At 36.9% G+C, this 15,149-nt stretch overlaps 1 protein-coding gene across 5 annotated transcripts in view; it reads right to left on the minus strand.

The window, feature by feature from the left end:
- The window catches only part of DCDC1 (doublecortin domain containing 1), a 455,963-nt gene that overhangs the window by 68,334 nt on the left and 372,480 nt on the right, over nucleotides 1–15,149 (minus strand). For 3 of the 5 annotated variants that reach the window (XM_072759029.1, XM_072759030.1, XM_072759031.1), the window contains 2 exons: nucleotides 7,385–7,566; nucleotides 1,921–2,019 (listed from right to left, as the gene is read on the minus strand). In XM_072759029.1, coding sequence (XP_072615130.1) covers nucleotides 1,921–2,019; nucleotides 7,385–7,566 — 281 coding nt within the window. The remainder of the gene's footprint in view (nucleotides 1–1,920; nucleotides 2,020–7,384; nucleotides 7,567–15,149) is intronic. The other 2 variants (XM_072759033.1, XM_072759032.1) reach the window with 1 other exon arrangement.

Consider the following 15,149-nt stretch of genomic DNA (forward strand, 5'->3'; position numbering starts at 1 on the left):
GTGGAGTCTTAGCTCTGTGCTTTTTCAGGACTAGAAGGAGGAGGAGTGGCAAGTGGAGCTGGTGGTACCTTGAGGGTATTTCAGTACCACTGGGGTGCCCTGGGAGACAAGGGCAGGGGTAGGAGGGAGCAACTGTGTTCTCCTAGGTCTGTAGATCTCTGTAAGAGTAGAGACATCCTTGCTCTAATCACTCACCAGGACACCCATCCCAGGAGCACCTCCACATCCGTCCAGTTATTTCAGAACAGTAGCAAAATCTACAGAAGCTATGGATACATGCTTTCTTCTTTTCTTCATCTTCTTGCTTTGTATCTCTGTCTTTTTATATCTCTCTCATTTTCTCTCTTCTCCATGTGGCCTCCCCTAACAGCTGCCCCTCACCGTGTCCTTTCTCCTTCCCGGTCCTGTATAAAAATGATCCCTTGATCATTTTCACTTCTGCACAATTAAATACTGCCCCCTGGGGCTTTCTGTTTTAGGCAAGCTGTCTTCCCAATAAGTTAGGAGTTTCCTGAGAGCAAGGAACGGCTTGCGCCTCCTTTTTAAATCTCCAACAGGATATCTAACACCAGTTGATGCACATGACAGAACACAACAGATACTGAAGAGAATCAAGTTCCTTCCTCCTCTCCTCTAAGCTCTTCATCCAATCCTGTTTCACATAGAGGAAAATGGGACTCAGAGAAGGGAGTGCTTTGCTGAAGTTTTCCAGTTAGTTAATGGCAAACCTGGGGTTAAAACCAATCCTCTTGACTCTTAATCCAACAGTCTTTCCAGTGCTCCATGTTGCCTGCAACTTCAAATATCAACAAAAACAATTCTATGTTTAGTATTTTAAAATAATGCTTGTTGGGACACCTGGGGGGTTCAGCGACTGAGCATCTGCCTTTGGCTCAGGGTGTGATCCCGGGGTCCTGGGATCGAGTCCTGCATGGACTCCCTGCAGGGAGCCTGCTTCTCCCTCTGCCTGTGTCTCTGTCTCTCTGTGTGTGTCTCATGAATAAATAAATAAAATCTTAAAAAAAAAAAATCCTTGTTATACTACTAGATCTTCCTCTGGCTTTGGAGGTAGAAGAACCACCATGACCAAGAAAAGAGCATCAAAACTGTCTGGAGTGAATTATTAAATAAAAATTAGCATAATTTTCCTGACATTCTGTAAAGATTGCCCCCTCATATTCAACAAGATATATTTTGTAAAAAATGTTTATACCTGGTGCTCTCCCTATAAACGGTTGTCAAATTCTATGGGAATAAGTCTTGTTTTGGTAGGAATGTAGTTTTCAAAAGAAAATTATAACAGGGATCCCTGGGTGGCGCAGTGGTTTGGCGCCTGCCTTTGGCCCAGGGCGTGATCCTGGAGACCCAGGATCGAATCCCACATCGGGCTCCCGGTGCATGGAGCCTGCTTCTCCCTCTGCCTGTGTCTCTGCCTCTCTCTCTCTCTGTGTGACTATCATAAATAATAAATTTAAAAAAAAAAATTTAAAAAAAAAAAAAAAAAAAAAAAAAAGAAAATTATAACATATTTCACAAATATGATATGGGTTGATGACATTTACAAATTGGTCTAAAGTAGATAACTACTGATTTCAATTCAAACAAATGTAAACTGAAGAAAAGTGCTGTACAATTGTGAAATATTTTTTTAAATGGGAATAATCTATATTTACAGAGTTAGTAGTTCAGAAGCTAAGGGAAATTGCCAGCCCTTGACCCTTGGGGCAAAAATTTATTAATTAGCACTGGTATCATAAACTCACATGGCTTATATATTTCAGAGATTAAAAATTCCAAGATCATTGTATTAACAACAGCTTTCTTGTGCAGATATGTATGTATTTTGTATTATGTGTTATACATAATTATTCAGGCGTTAAAATGGAAAATATATTTGCATTTACAATAGTAAATATTTACCTCTCCAAAAGTTGATGAAATTCAGACTGGGTTGTTTCTGTTTCAGAATATTTAGTAATGTGGTTTTCCACATTCTTTTTCTTTTCAGCGTTAACATTTCTGAAACAAATGATCCAAGATTTGACTGACATGTCAGTATATGTTATCAATTACCTTTCATCTTTAAATATGTGAAAAAAAGATAAAAAGCTTCTGCAGAGCAAAGGGAACAGTCAACAAAACTAAAAGACAACCCACAGATTGGGAGAAGATATTTGCAAATGACATATCAGATAAAGGGCTAGTATTCAAGATCTATAAAGAACTTATGAAACTCAACAGCAAAGAAACAAACAATCCAATCATGAAATGGGCAAAAGACATGAACAGAAATCTCACAGAGGAAGACATAGACATGGCCAACAAGCACATGAGAAAATGCTCCACATCACTGGCCATCAGGGAAACACAAATCAAAACCACAATGAGATACCACCTCACACCAGTGAGAATGGGGAAAATGAACAAGAAAGGAAACAAGAAATGTTGGAGAGGATGTGGAAAAAGGGGAGCCCTCTTGCACTGTTTGTGGGAATGGGAACTGGTGCAGCCACCCTGGAAAATTGTGTGGAGGTTCCTCAAAGAGTTAAAAATAGATCTGCCCTACGACCCAGCAATTGCACTGCTGGGGATTTACCCCAAAGATACAAATGCAGTGAAATGGCAGGACACCTGCACCCAGATGTTTATAGCAGCAATGTCCACAATAGCCAAACTGTGGAAGGAGCCTCGGTGTCCATCGAAAGATGAATGGATAAAGAAGATGTGGTCTATGTATACAATGGGATATTCCTCAGCCATTAGAAATGACAAATACCCACCATTTGCTTCAACGTGGATGGAACTGGAGGGTATTATGCTGAGTGAAATAAGTCCATCGGAGAAGGACAAACATTCTATGGTCTCATTCATTTGGGGAATATAAAAAATAGTGAAAGGAAATAAAGGGGAAAGGAGAGAAAATGAGTGAGAAATATCAGTGAGGGAGACAGAACATTAGAGACTCTTAACTCTGGAAAATGAACAAGGGGTAGTGGAAGGAGAGGTGGGCAGGGGTTGGGATGACTGGGTGACAGGCACTGAGGGGAGCACTTGATGGGAGAGCACTGGGTGTTATGCTATATGTTTGCAAGTTGAACTCCAATAAAAAAAATTAAAAAAATAAATATGTGAAAAAATCATGAGGTTCTAATTTACCATAATTTGTCTTAAAATAATATATCTTATTGTTTTAAAAAAAAGGATTTCAGAGGCACCTGAGTGGCTCAGTCAGGTGAGTGTCTGACTCTTGATTTTGGCTGAGATGGTGACCATAGGGTCCTGAAGTTGAGTCCCCTCTGGGTATCCAGGCTCAGCAGAGTCGGCTTGGGATTCTCTCTCTCCTTTTCCCTCTGCCCCTCCTCCCCTTGCTCTCTTTTCTCTCTCTTCCTCTCAAAATAAGTAAATGAATTTTAAACAATCTTTTAAAAAATAAAAGTTCAAAAAAAGATTTGAAACGCTATTGCAATTAAATTATTAATTTTATAAACATTTATTTTATGAACAATTTATATAAGAAAATGAATTTTCAGTATTTTAATCTTCTTCTAATAATACTGACCCCCTGAGACGTGAATTTATAAATTTTAAAGAAAATGCAGAGATTACATTCATTTTGCCCGTGACGTGTTATTTACATGTTCATATTCATGTGCTTATTCATATATTATTATTATTATTTAGGTTATCAATGCAAGCCTAAACATTTTTAAACTAGAGGGCAGCCGGATGGCTCAGCGGTTTAGCACCGCCTTCAGCCCAGGGCGTGATCCTGGAGACCTGGGATCAAGTCCCACGTCAGGCTCCCTGCATGGAGCCTGCTTCTCCCTCTGCCGGTGTCTCTGCCTCTCTCTCTCCTCTCTGTGTATTCTCATCAATCAATAAATAAAATCTTAAAAGAAACATTTTAAAACTAGAAAGTGATTAATAATGATCATAGAAAAAATGTTAATTGAAATATGTATCTGTTCAAACTTTCACTTTAGAAAACTATCTGATATACTTTTAGAATCTCCATATTTTATTAAATGAAAGAAACAGTGGTCAAATATAGTTAATGAATAAATAACACAAAAAATGGTAATCTAGTATAGTTAGTCATAAATAAATAGATGAATGAATGAATAAATTCAATAAGTACTAATTTAGGGCCTACTGTGGGCCCAATATCCTGAGGTGAATACAACGGCTTAGTACTTGATTAATAAGGACACACTGTCCCCTGACCAGACCGTAGCAGAAAGCACATATATGGATGAATAACACATCATCCCTGTTCTCTGTCTCATGGATGGAAGCATAAGCAGATAATCACAGCTCAGAATGATGGGAGCTATCCTGGGGGAAAGCCCACAATGATCAGAGCAAAGGAGAACCTAGAAGCTATAGCTAATTCATGGGTGGGTAGGGAAGTGTCCAGTTTGGGGTCAACATCTAGAAATGAAACCAAACTCATTCTCGGAACACCCTTATTACTTCAAGATGGGTGGAAGGTGTCAGGAAGTGGCAGGAGTTTAAAAGTAGGAATTGGAGAGAGTATTGGTAAGAGATAGAACATTTTTTCTATGTATGCAGGAACAATTCACAAAGGGCCTTACAAGGTATAGTAAGGGGAAAGGAGAAAAAATGAGTGGGAAATATCAGAAAGGGAGACAGAACATGAGAGACTCCTAACTCTGGGAAACGAACTAGGGGTGGTGGAAAGGGAGGTGGGTGAGGGGTGGGGGTGACTGGGTGACGGGCACTGAGGGGGGGCACTTGATGGGATGAGCACTGGGTGTTATTCTATATGTTGGCAAATTGAACACCAATAAAAAATAAATTTATTTTAAAAAAAAGGTATAGTAAGGTGCTTGAGTGAGTCCAGGGATCAGAACTTACTAATATAAAGTTTATCACGTGGCTTCAGATTGAGCCTTTCCTCTTACAATTCCTTAAAATATCACTTATAAAATTCTCCTTGTTTAACTACTATTCTGAGAAATGAAATTCACTTGGAAATCACAATAGTTTTAATTCATTTGAGTTTGACATTCACGATCCAAGACTAACTGCCAAGATCTTGTTACTGACCAAGAGTAATGATCGACTAAGTAATAATGATCAGATATTTGATCTTCCTTTGGCTTTGTAGATAAAGGAACCAGCAACAACAAATTTCCCTCAAAACTGTCTAGAATGAATTATTAAGTAACGCAAGGACAGCATTTTACCAGGATAGGATTTGGTTAAAATGGATCTATATTTCATCATTCTAGCTTGATTTTGCTTGTAAAGACACGAAATAGATCAACTATCTTTCTTCTTACAAATAAGTTTCAAGTTAATGCAAGTAATGTACCCCTACATGTCATTAGCATTTATTTCTTCTGAAAGAGAAAATATTTAGCTTGGATATATGAAAAGTAGCACAGCAGGGCTTCTACTTCGTACAACTCTGGGATGCCATTCATATAGAATACAATGTGAAAAGTGTCTTCTGGAACACGGCAATACAGCTGTCCTGTAATGTTACCCAAAACTCTTTCCATTTGAACCTTCTGTTAACCAGTATTTACATACAGCTCGGGGGCAACCAATGCTATTGATGATCCTGCAGAAAATTTTCTGAATTGACCAAGAAAAATTAATGTATATTTAGCAGAGATTTAGTGTCAAGTCTATGCCAGTGTACTTTAATTTTGGGGGAATAATTAATTCATGTAGCGAACAAAGCAAATATTTGATTAATTAGGGCACACTGTTGCATGAACATAATAGAGTGTTTCACATACTTTCTGCTGGAATAGTTGTCCAAATTAACAAATCTCTCAAATTATGTTTGGATTACAGATTTAACTATGCATTTTAAAAGACTAATGTGAAAAGATAAAATCTGTATATAATTTTGAACCCCAGTGAAAGATATAGTGTAAAAAAATAAATGTAGGAAGGGACAAAAATTATTTGCTAACTTTGGATTTAAAAAAAAGTCATATGCTACTTTAAGGGCATTACCCTCACATTTTACATCTAGCAGAATGAGCTAATTATGAAATGTATGCGTCAAAGATTTCAATTTCAGGCTTGACTTTACTTTGAAGATTAATTTTTTACTTTATCATCTTTACAGGCAGTTCAGTGGACAGCCGATCTGAATGTTACTCATTGTTCAGCGATGTATGAAGTATATTTAATCAATGTGAAGAAAGTAATATTAAACGATTATCAGCAGCCTCAAATATTCTAAAAATCTCAAAAGAAAGGTCAGGAGGTAATATCACTGTTAATAATATGAGAAACAATGTATTTAACTCATTCTTTACATCACAGCTTTGCACTGGTCTATGATTTTTTTTGTCACAAAACATAATGAAAATACAGCAAGTGATTTTTCTCCAATGTTGGAGAAATATTGGCTATATGGGAAGATTTTATTCCAATCATATAAGCTAAAGTGCAGATTGATGTTTTTCGAGAATGATAAGCTTTTAAAATGTTATTCCAAGGCAGAAATATAAATTATATGAAGTTATATTTTGAGAACTGTATTTGCTTGTTAAATATACCAAAGATCTTAATGTAAATGATAATGTACAATAATAATTCAAATGAGGAATTACACAATAATATTTAAAAAGCAATTTATGAACTCAGTTATTTTGACATACGTTTGTAAAACTTAAACAGGGATCCCTTTGGCCCAGGGCGCCATCCTGGAGACCCAGGATCAAATCCCACGTCAGGCTCCCAGTGCATGGAGCCTGCTTCTTCCTCTGTTTATGTCTCTGCCTCTCTCTCTCTCTCTGTGTAACTATCATAAATAAATAAATAAATAATTTTTAAAAAAGATTTGTTTATAAAAAATAAAAATAAAAAAAACTTAAACAAAAATGCTAATTCAAAATAGATATTGATCCTAGAACTTTTTTTGATCAGAATTACCCATTTCTAATTCAATATTTTCTTCCGTGTTTAGCCTCAATCAAAAGAATTAAAATTAAGTTCCTGACAAGTTTTAATTAAATCTCAGTCTCTATTTTTGTCTCCAAATATTAACATGGGGGCCCTTTTTATTTATTAATTTTTTGTTTATTTCTTTTAAAGACTTACTTATTTGAGAAAGAGAGAGAGCACGGGGAGGGGCAAAGGGAGAGGGAGAGTGAGAATCTCAAGCAGCTCCCTGCTGAGCAGAGAGCCTCAGGCGGGGTTCGATCTCAGGATCCCACCACCCTGAGATCATGACCTGAGCCAAAATCAAGAGGTGGGTGTTTAACAGACGATGGAGCCACCCAGGCACCCTGGGAGCCCTTTTTAAAAATAAATAGAATTCTCCCAGAAACATACCATAATGAAGACAAAAATATATAGAAATTATAAACAAGAAGTATGAATAAGCTGTTCTTACTGCTTTTTCTGTCCAGGTGAGATGTCTGGACCAATAATAACAAAGGCTCTGCTTTTATTCTTGTCTCCATTCCGCAAAACTCTAAGCCTCACAGGGACACACACCTCCGGGGTCTTACAGGTGGATCTCTTCATGGGAGGACTGTTTGGAATAAGCAGTCCTTCTATTGGCCAATCAAACTCCTTCAGAAAGAAATGACAAATAATGTGATGATAAATAAGAAGAGTCATTCCTAGATTTAAAAAAAAAGCATTAAACACGTAACTTACACCTTTAAATTTTTTTATTCATTCATCAAAAAATGTATTGGGTATCTAAGATGTTCCAGGCAATTTTGATTTTTTATTTAAGTAAGAAAAAACAATTTTAAGATTAGTAGTTTTTAAAATGTGTGTAAAACCCATGTCGTGTTACAACATAAAAGACTTAGTTCCTTTCAGAGAATCATCAAACTAAAAAGATAAGACTGAATTAACTTGGGATATTTTTTGCTTGTGTGTGAAGTTATCTTTAATTAATGTGAAGAATGTGTGAAAAGTGGTTTTATAATAGCCTGAAATAGTATTATGCTAAACTCGATCTATTTGGCAAAGAATACATTTGAACTCTCCAGAAACCAGAATGAGATGACAAAAGAATTTAGTCAAATTTCATGTTTCAGTTGCAGAACTCCCTTACTGTGTATCTTTCATTTATTTATTTATGAATACATGCATTTTCTAAATATCAATTGATGGTTTAATCCAGGCACAGTGGTAGGCACTGGAAATAAAACTGAACAAGACAGCAAACTCTTCCACAAGGAATTTCCAGCAAATCCTCGGAAACTTACCAGGAAATAAATGGACAATTACCATAGTGTAACTATAACAGCAACAAAATAGTGGGTGCGATGGGACCACATAGGAGGAGAACCTAACTTAGAAATGCCCTGTAGCAGAGCTGAAGCCTCAGTAGGAGTTAGGGCAGTAAAGGAAGGGCCAAAGGACAGGACAGAGTGTATGTACGAGACTTAAGGATTAACAAAACAAGATATTGGGGGGATATAAAGAGGGAAGGATTCATTGCTCCCAGGTTTGTAGTTTGAGCAACTGGGTGGATACTATGGCCAGTCACAAATATAAGCATTTGTGGAAGAAGAGAAAATTTGAGAAGAGATGATCAGACGTGATGTGTTAGGCTTACAAGGCTCTGCATGATCTGTACCTCATCTTTTCTCTCTCATTTTATCTCCTATTACTCTCCCCCTCACTCACACTGCTGCTGCCATATTTACTTCATTGTTCCTCAAAGATACCATTTTGGGTTCTTTGCATTTCTTGGCATGCTCTTGCCCTAGAGAGCTGCTTGTTCTACAGGTCTTAACTCAAGGATCGTCTCAATGAAGCCTTCCAGGTCAATCAAAAATTCCAAATCCTGTCCTGCATCACCTGGCCCCCACATCTCCTAACCCTTATCTTTGCTTCTATTTCTTCTTAGCTCTTATCACTAACATTCAGAAGAGCATCTTGTGAAGTGATTAAGAGCTTGGGCTCTTGAGCCAGACTTCCTGAATTTGAATTTTTGATCCATCATTCTGGTTGTGTAGCCTAGGGCAAAGCTTTGACCTAAAAGAGATGGAAGCTGATGGATAAATTCTTTCCTTTTTCTTCTCCAGGAGAGAAGACTTTCCTAAGATAATTGTTTAAATGAATTATTTGAGGAGAGCTTCATAGCACATTCTTATATTGGCTCTGCTTCCTTCCCTGCTTGTCCCTGGGACTGCACATCCTAATAAGGTAGTAGCACATAAGCTATTTGCCTCAGGTTCTGCTTTCTGAGGAGCTCAAGCAAAGACACCACCATCCACATGAGCTATAAATGGAAGAAGTTTCCTAAAGGAGATATGGATACCAATATCCAAAAGAGGAAGAAGTTGTGAAAGGCAGACATAAAGCTCAATCACTACAGGGGTGGTCCTAATGTCCTAGCAGTGTCTAACTGACATGACAAAGATAAAGATACAGGTGGGTTGAGGAGACATGCTGGCATGTTAGACTAATACAGACCAGGATGTGTGGCCATTAGTTTATGGAAAAGGAGATCATTTTTTAAAAGGGAGTATAATAAGGAAAATATACTCATTTATATCCTCTTAAAAATTTCTTAGCATCACGTAATTATACTGAACAATTACATAGTTCAAAAAATGTGTTTTAAATAAGTTATAAACAAAATCTGAAGGTTGTGGAAATTAAACATTCTGAGACAGCATCCAATTATAATGCTTTAATTTGTGAAACGAATGAGTAAATAACACTAATTGCATTTAAAGAGGAAAAATAGTATAAATAAAGTTTAAAAATCTCATAAGTAGAGTCGTTTTCAGTTGAGTATTTTTTCATTTATATTTTAATATAATATTTTATTTAGTAAACATGTTCATAATAAAGGCGTACAATGAGACTAACTTATCACACTTCTAAACAAGTAAAACTTGAATTAATCAAGTTTTTCTGGGATGCCTGGGTGGCTACAATTCAGTGGTTGAGCATCTGCCTGCAGCTCAGGGTGTGATCCTGGGGGCCTGGGATCAAGTCCTGCATCATGCTCCCTGCGGGAAGCCTGCTTCTCCCTCTGCCTATGTCTCTGCCTCTATCTCTGTGTCTCTCAGGAATAAATAAATAAAATTTTTAAATAAATAAAATGAAGTTTTTCCATATATCTGACCTTCACTGAGAACCTTTTACCTGCATGGCATTTAAGTTGCAAAGGACAGATTATAAAGTATTTATATAGATATGTAACTATTATTATGAATGGAGCAATATGGAGCGGCTCTCCCTTACTAGAGTTACTGGAAAGAAATATGTTATGAAAAACCCATTGTGTACTTTCATTTGAGATGTTCCAATTGTGTAAAGATTTCACTTAATGTGAGGGATGGTGAAAGAGTGGATTTGCATAACTTCTTTAAGAAGTAAGTTCAAAAAAATAAAAAATAAATTTAAAAAACCCCAAAAAAATAAAAATAAAAAAATAATAAAAAATAAAAAAATAAAAAAAGAAGTAAGTTCAAGACTTACTTGTAACTCTTTACAACAAAGATATTAAGAATTTCAGAGAAAATCAATATTTGCTGAGATTTAGACATAAATTATCATGAAACTAAGGCTAGATATGGGGGAGAGATGGGGAAGAGCAGGCTTCTTATTAAAAAATTACTGTCACATTGCTTGTCCTGTCCTCAGCAATCAGACAACAAAGAGAAATAAGTCATCTAAATTGATAAGGAAGAAATAAAACTTTCACTATTTGCAGATGACATGACAATTCACACAGAAAATCCAAGAGGGACACCTGGGTGGCTCAGCGGTTGAGTGTCTGCCTTTGGTTCAGGGAGTGATCCTGGAGTCCCTGGATCAAGTCCCACATGGGGCTCCCTGCATGGAGCCTGCTTCTCCCTCTGTCTGTGTCTCTGCCATTCTGTGTGTGTGTGTGTCTCTCATAAATAAATAAATAAATAAATAAATAAATAAATAAATAAATAAAAATCCAAAGACTCCACCAAAAAACTTCTAGAGATGGGGCTCCTGGGTGGCTCGGTGGGTTAAACACCTGCCTTTGGCTCAGGGCATGATCCCAGGGTCCTGGGATCAAGTCCTGTGTCAGACTCTTGGCTCAGTCAGAAATCTGCTTCTTCCCCTGCTTGTACTCTCTCTCAAATAAATAAACAATATATATTTTTTAAAACTCCTGGAAATGATAGACAAATTTAGTAAAGTCACAGTATACAAAATCAATGTATAGAAATCTGTTGCATTTCTATGCACTAATGATGAAGCAGCAGAACAAGAAATTAAGAAAATTATCCCAATTACAACTGTGCCAAAATAATAGAATACCTAGGAATAAACCTAACCAAAAAGGTGAAATATCTGTATTCTGAAAACTATAAAACACTGATTGAAGAAATTGAAGATGACACAAAGAAATGGAAAGACATTCCATGCTCATGCACTGGAAGAACAAATTTTGTTAAAATGTCTATACTATATGAAAAAGTGTACACATTTAATGCAATCCCCATCAAAATACCGGCAGCATTTTTCGCACACTTAGAATAAACATTCCTAAAATTTGCTTAGAACCAAAAAGACCCCAAAAGCCAAACAATCTTGAAAAAGAAAAGCAAAGCTGGAGCTATCAGAGTTCTGGACTTTGAGTTATATTACAAAGCTGTAGTGATCAAAATAGTGTGGTATCAAGCACAAAAACAGACACATAGATCAATGGAATAGAATAGAAAGCACAGAAATAAACCCACAACTATATGGTCAACTCATCTTCAACAAAGCAGGAAAGAATATCCAATGGGAAAATGTCTCTCCAACAAATGGGGTTGGAAAAACTGGATAGCAACATGTAAGACAATGAAAGTGGACCACTTTCTTACACCAAACATAAAAATAAATTCAAAATGGATAAAAGGCCTAAACCTGAAACCATAGAAACCCTAGAAGAGAGTAGGCATAACTTCTCAGACATCAGCTGTAGCAACTTTTTTTCTAGTTACATCTCCTGAGGCAAGAGAAACAAAAGGAAAAAATAAATTATTGGGACTACATTTAAAAAAAAAGCTTCTGCACAGCAAAGGAAACAGTCAACAAAACTGAAACTCAATCTGTGGAATAGAAGAAGATATTTGCAAATGAGATATCCAATTAACAGGTAGTATCCAAAATATATAAAGAACCTAAAGAACACCCCCCCAAAAAAACCCCAAATAATCCAGTTAAAAAGTGGGCAGAAGACATAAACAGACATGTCTCCAAAAAATGACATACAGATGGCCAACAGACATAGGAAAAGATGCTCATCATCACTTCTCATCAGGGAAACGCAAATCAAAGCTACAAGGAGATATCACCTCACACCTGTCAGAATAGTTAAAACCAACAATACAGGAAACTATAGGTGTTGGCAAGGATTCAGGGGAAAAAGGACCCCCTTGCCCTATTGGTAGAAATGAAAACTGGTGGAAAACAATATGGAGGTTCCTCAAAAATTTAAAAACAGAACAACCCTATGATCCAACAATCACACTATTGGGTAGTTATCCAAATGACACCAAAAAACACTAGTTCAAAGAGATATCTGCCCCTCTGTTATAGCAACATTATTTACAATAGTCAAATTATGGAAGTAGCTGGTGTCCACTGATTGATGAATGGATAAAGAAGATGTTACACACGTGCGTGCATGAGTGCGCACACGTACACACACGTACACACACACAATGGAATACAACTAAGCCATAAAAAATGAAATGTTGCCATTTGCAATGACATGGATGGGGCTAGAGAGTATAATTCTAAGCAAAATAAGTCAGAGAAAGACAAATATATGATTTCATTCATATGTGGAATTTAAGAAATAAAACAGATGAGGTAGGACCCCTGGGTGGCTCAGCGGTTGAGCATCTGCCTTCGGCTCAGGGCATGATCCTGGAGTCCCAGGATTGAGTCCCATGTCAGGCTCCTTGCATGGAGCTTGCTTCTCCCTCTGCCTGTGTCTCTGCCTCTCTCTCTGTCTCTCATGAATAAATAAATAAAATCTAAAAAATAAAAATAAAAAAAAATAAAACAGATGAGCAAAGGGGAAAATAGAGAGAGAAAAAGAGAAAGAGAGAGACAAACCAAGAAACAGATTCTTAATTATAGAGAAAAAAACCCAAACTGATTAAGGAGTGCACTTCTGATGAGTACCAGGTACTGTATGGAATTGTTGAATCACTATATTGTACACCTAAAACTAATATAACACTGTATGTTAACTAACTAAAAACTTTAAGTGCAGCCTGGGTGGCTCAGCGGTTTAGCGGTGTCTGCAGCCCAGGGTGTGATCCTGGAGACCCAGGATCGAGTCCCACATCGGCCTCCCTGCATGGAGCCTGCTTCTCCCTCTGCCTGTGTATCTATCTCTCTCTGTGTCTCATGAATAAATAAAATCTTAAAAAAAAAAAACACTTTGAAAAATTACTCTCACTTTGAAGTTTTGGTGTAAAATACCCAATATTTCCCTCTTTCTTTCTGGACCATGGAAGGGAAAGGCAAGAAGAACAAGATACTTCCTTGAGGTTAGTCTGTGAGAAACTGTCAATTCATAGAGGTACTAAGTACCTCTAATGTGGGTACTAATGTGGGACTAAGTTTTTTTTTTTTTCAATACTGCATGCATGCTGTATCTCTGGTAAATTTACCTGGACTATGCTGTCATAGCTCCTAGTCATTTTTAGATCTTTTCACTTCCAAAGCCCTCATGGAAGTGGGAACCACTATAGACATTGGCTTTAGCACCACTTCAGATGGCTTCCTTTGCTTTCCAGTTAGATGAAGTCCAAGGGCCTTCTCTTTAATATGAGACATCGCAGAACCCAATCCAAAGAAATGAAAAATTTATCTTGGGTTTCAAAACTTTCCGAATGTATGACCAATCACTGGCAGTTCTTTGTTTAAGCTACTTTAGGGGCACCTGGGTGGCTCAGTGGTTGAGCGTCTGCCTTTGGCTCAGGGCGTGATCCCAGGATCCTGGGATCAAGTCCCACATCAGACTCCCCCTGGGGAGCCTGCTTCTCCCTCTGCCTGTGTCTCTGCCTCTCTCTGTGTGTCTCTGATAAATAAATAAATAAAATCTTAAAAAAAAAAAAGGCTACTTTAAACCTTGTTCTTCATCATCCATGGAAATAGAGCTATGCTGTCAGGATAATGAAGCACAATAAAAACATTGGTAATTCATTAATAAGCATGGAGTGCTGTTTCCTCCCTCACATTTTTGCCACTGGAATTCAGATGTTCCCATTCATTTCTTTATTGGCTTTTTCTGCATTCACAATATTCCATGTCATAGCTGTATTGTCAGGAAATGGGCCTTGGTGCTTCTTTAAACTGATAATTCTGCTTTTTCTCTCTCTCATGACAAGAAAGAGCCTGTGCTTCTTTGGGGAGTCCTGCTCTTAACTAGTGTTCTAAGTTTCTTATCAAACTGGTCTGCCTTCATCTATTTGTTATTAATAAATTAATAAGTTCTTCAATTTCCTGCCTTGGGACTTATTACACCTCTCTTTTATACCCTTATAGTATCAGCTAATAATCATAATCTCTTAACAAATTAATAAAATGTGTACAAAATAAAATGATTTTGTTTAACATGGACCTCTCCTAATACTTATATTTTAATTTAACAATTTGTACATTTTAGGGGCACTCGGGTGCCTCAGTTGGTAAAGCATCCAACTCTTGATTTCAGCTCAGGTCATGATCTCAGGTTCATGTAATTGAGCTCCGCCTGGGGCTTCACTCTGGATGTGGAGCTTGCTTAAGATTCTCTCTCCTCCAATCTCTTTGTCCTTCCCCCCTCCCTCCTTCTCTAAAATAATAATAATAATAATAATAATAATAATAATAATAATAATAAAATTTTAAAATCACTATTCAGTGGCCCGTTCCAAAATCTTAAGTCTCTCTGGGCTCACTTTTCCAACAAGTTCACCCTTAAATATGAAAACCCATTGTTCCTTATCTTTAAATGTTTAAAAGTACAGCTCTCAATTTACAACTTTTTTTTCCAAAGGGGTAAGAAAGTAGTTTGAGTTCCCATAAATTATTCCAGCGAATTAATCACAGAATAAACCATAACAATTTATTAAGTTTGTGTTTTATAAAGTTTTAACATATTTTTATAATGTTGATATCCTAAGCTATATGAAAAGGTATTTGCTCATAAG

This window comes from Vulpes vulpes, chromosome 5 (assembly GCF_048418805.1).
Source record: "Vulpes vulpes isolate BD-2025 chromosome 5, VulVul3, whole genome shotgun sequence".
In the NCBI taxonomy this organism is placed as follows: Eukaryota; Metazoa; Chordata; class Mammalia; order Carnivora; family Canidae; genus Vulpes; species Vulpes vulpes.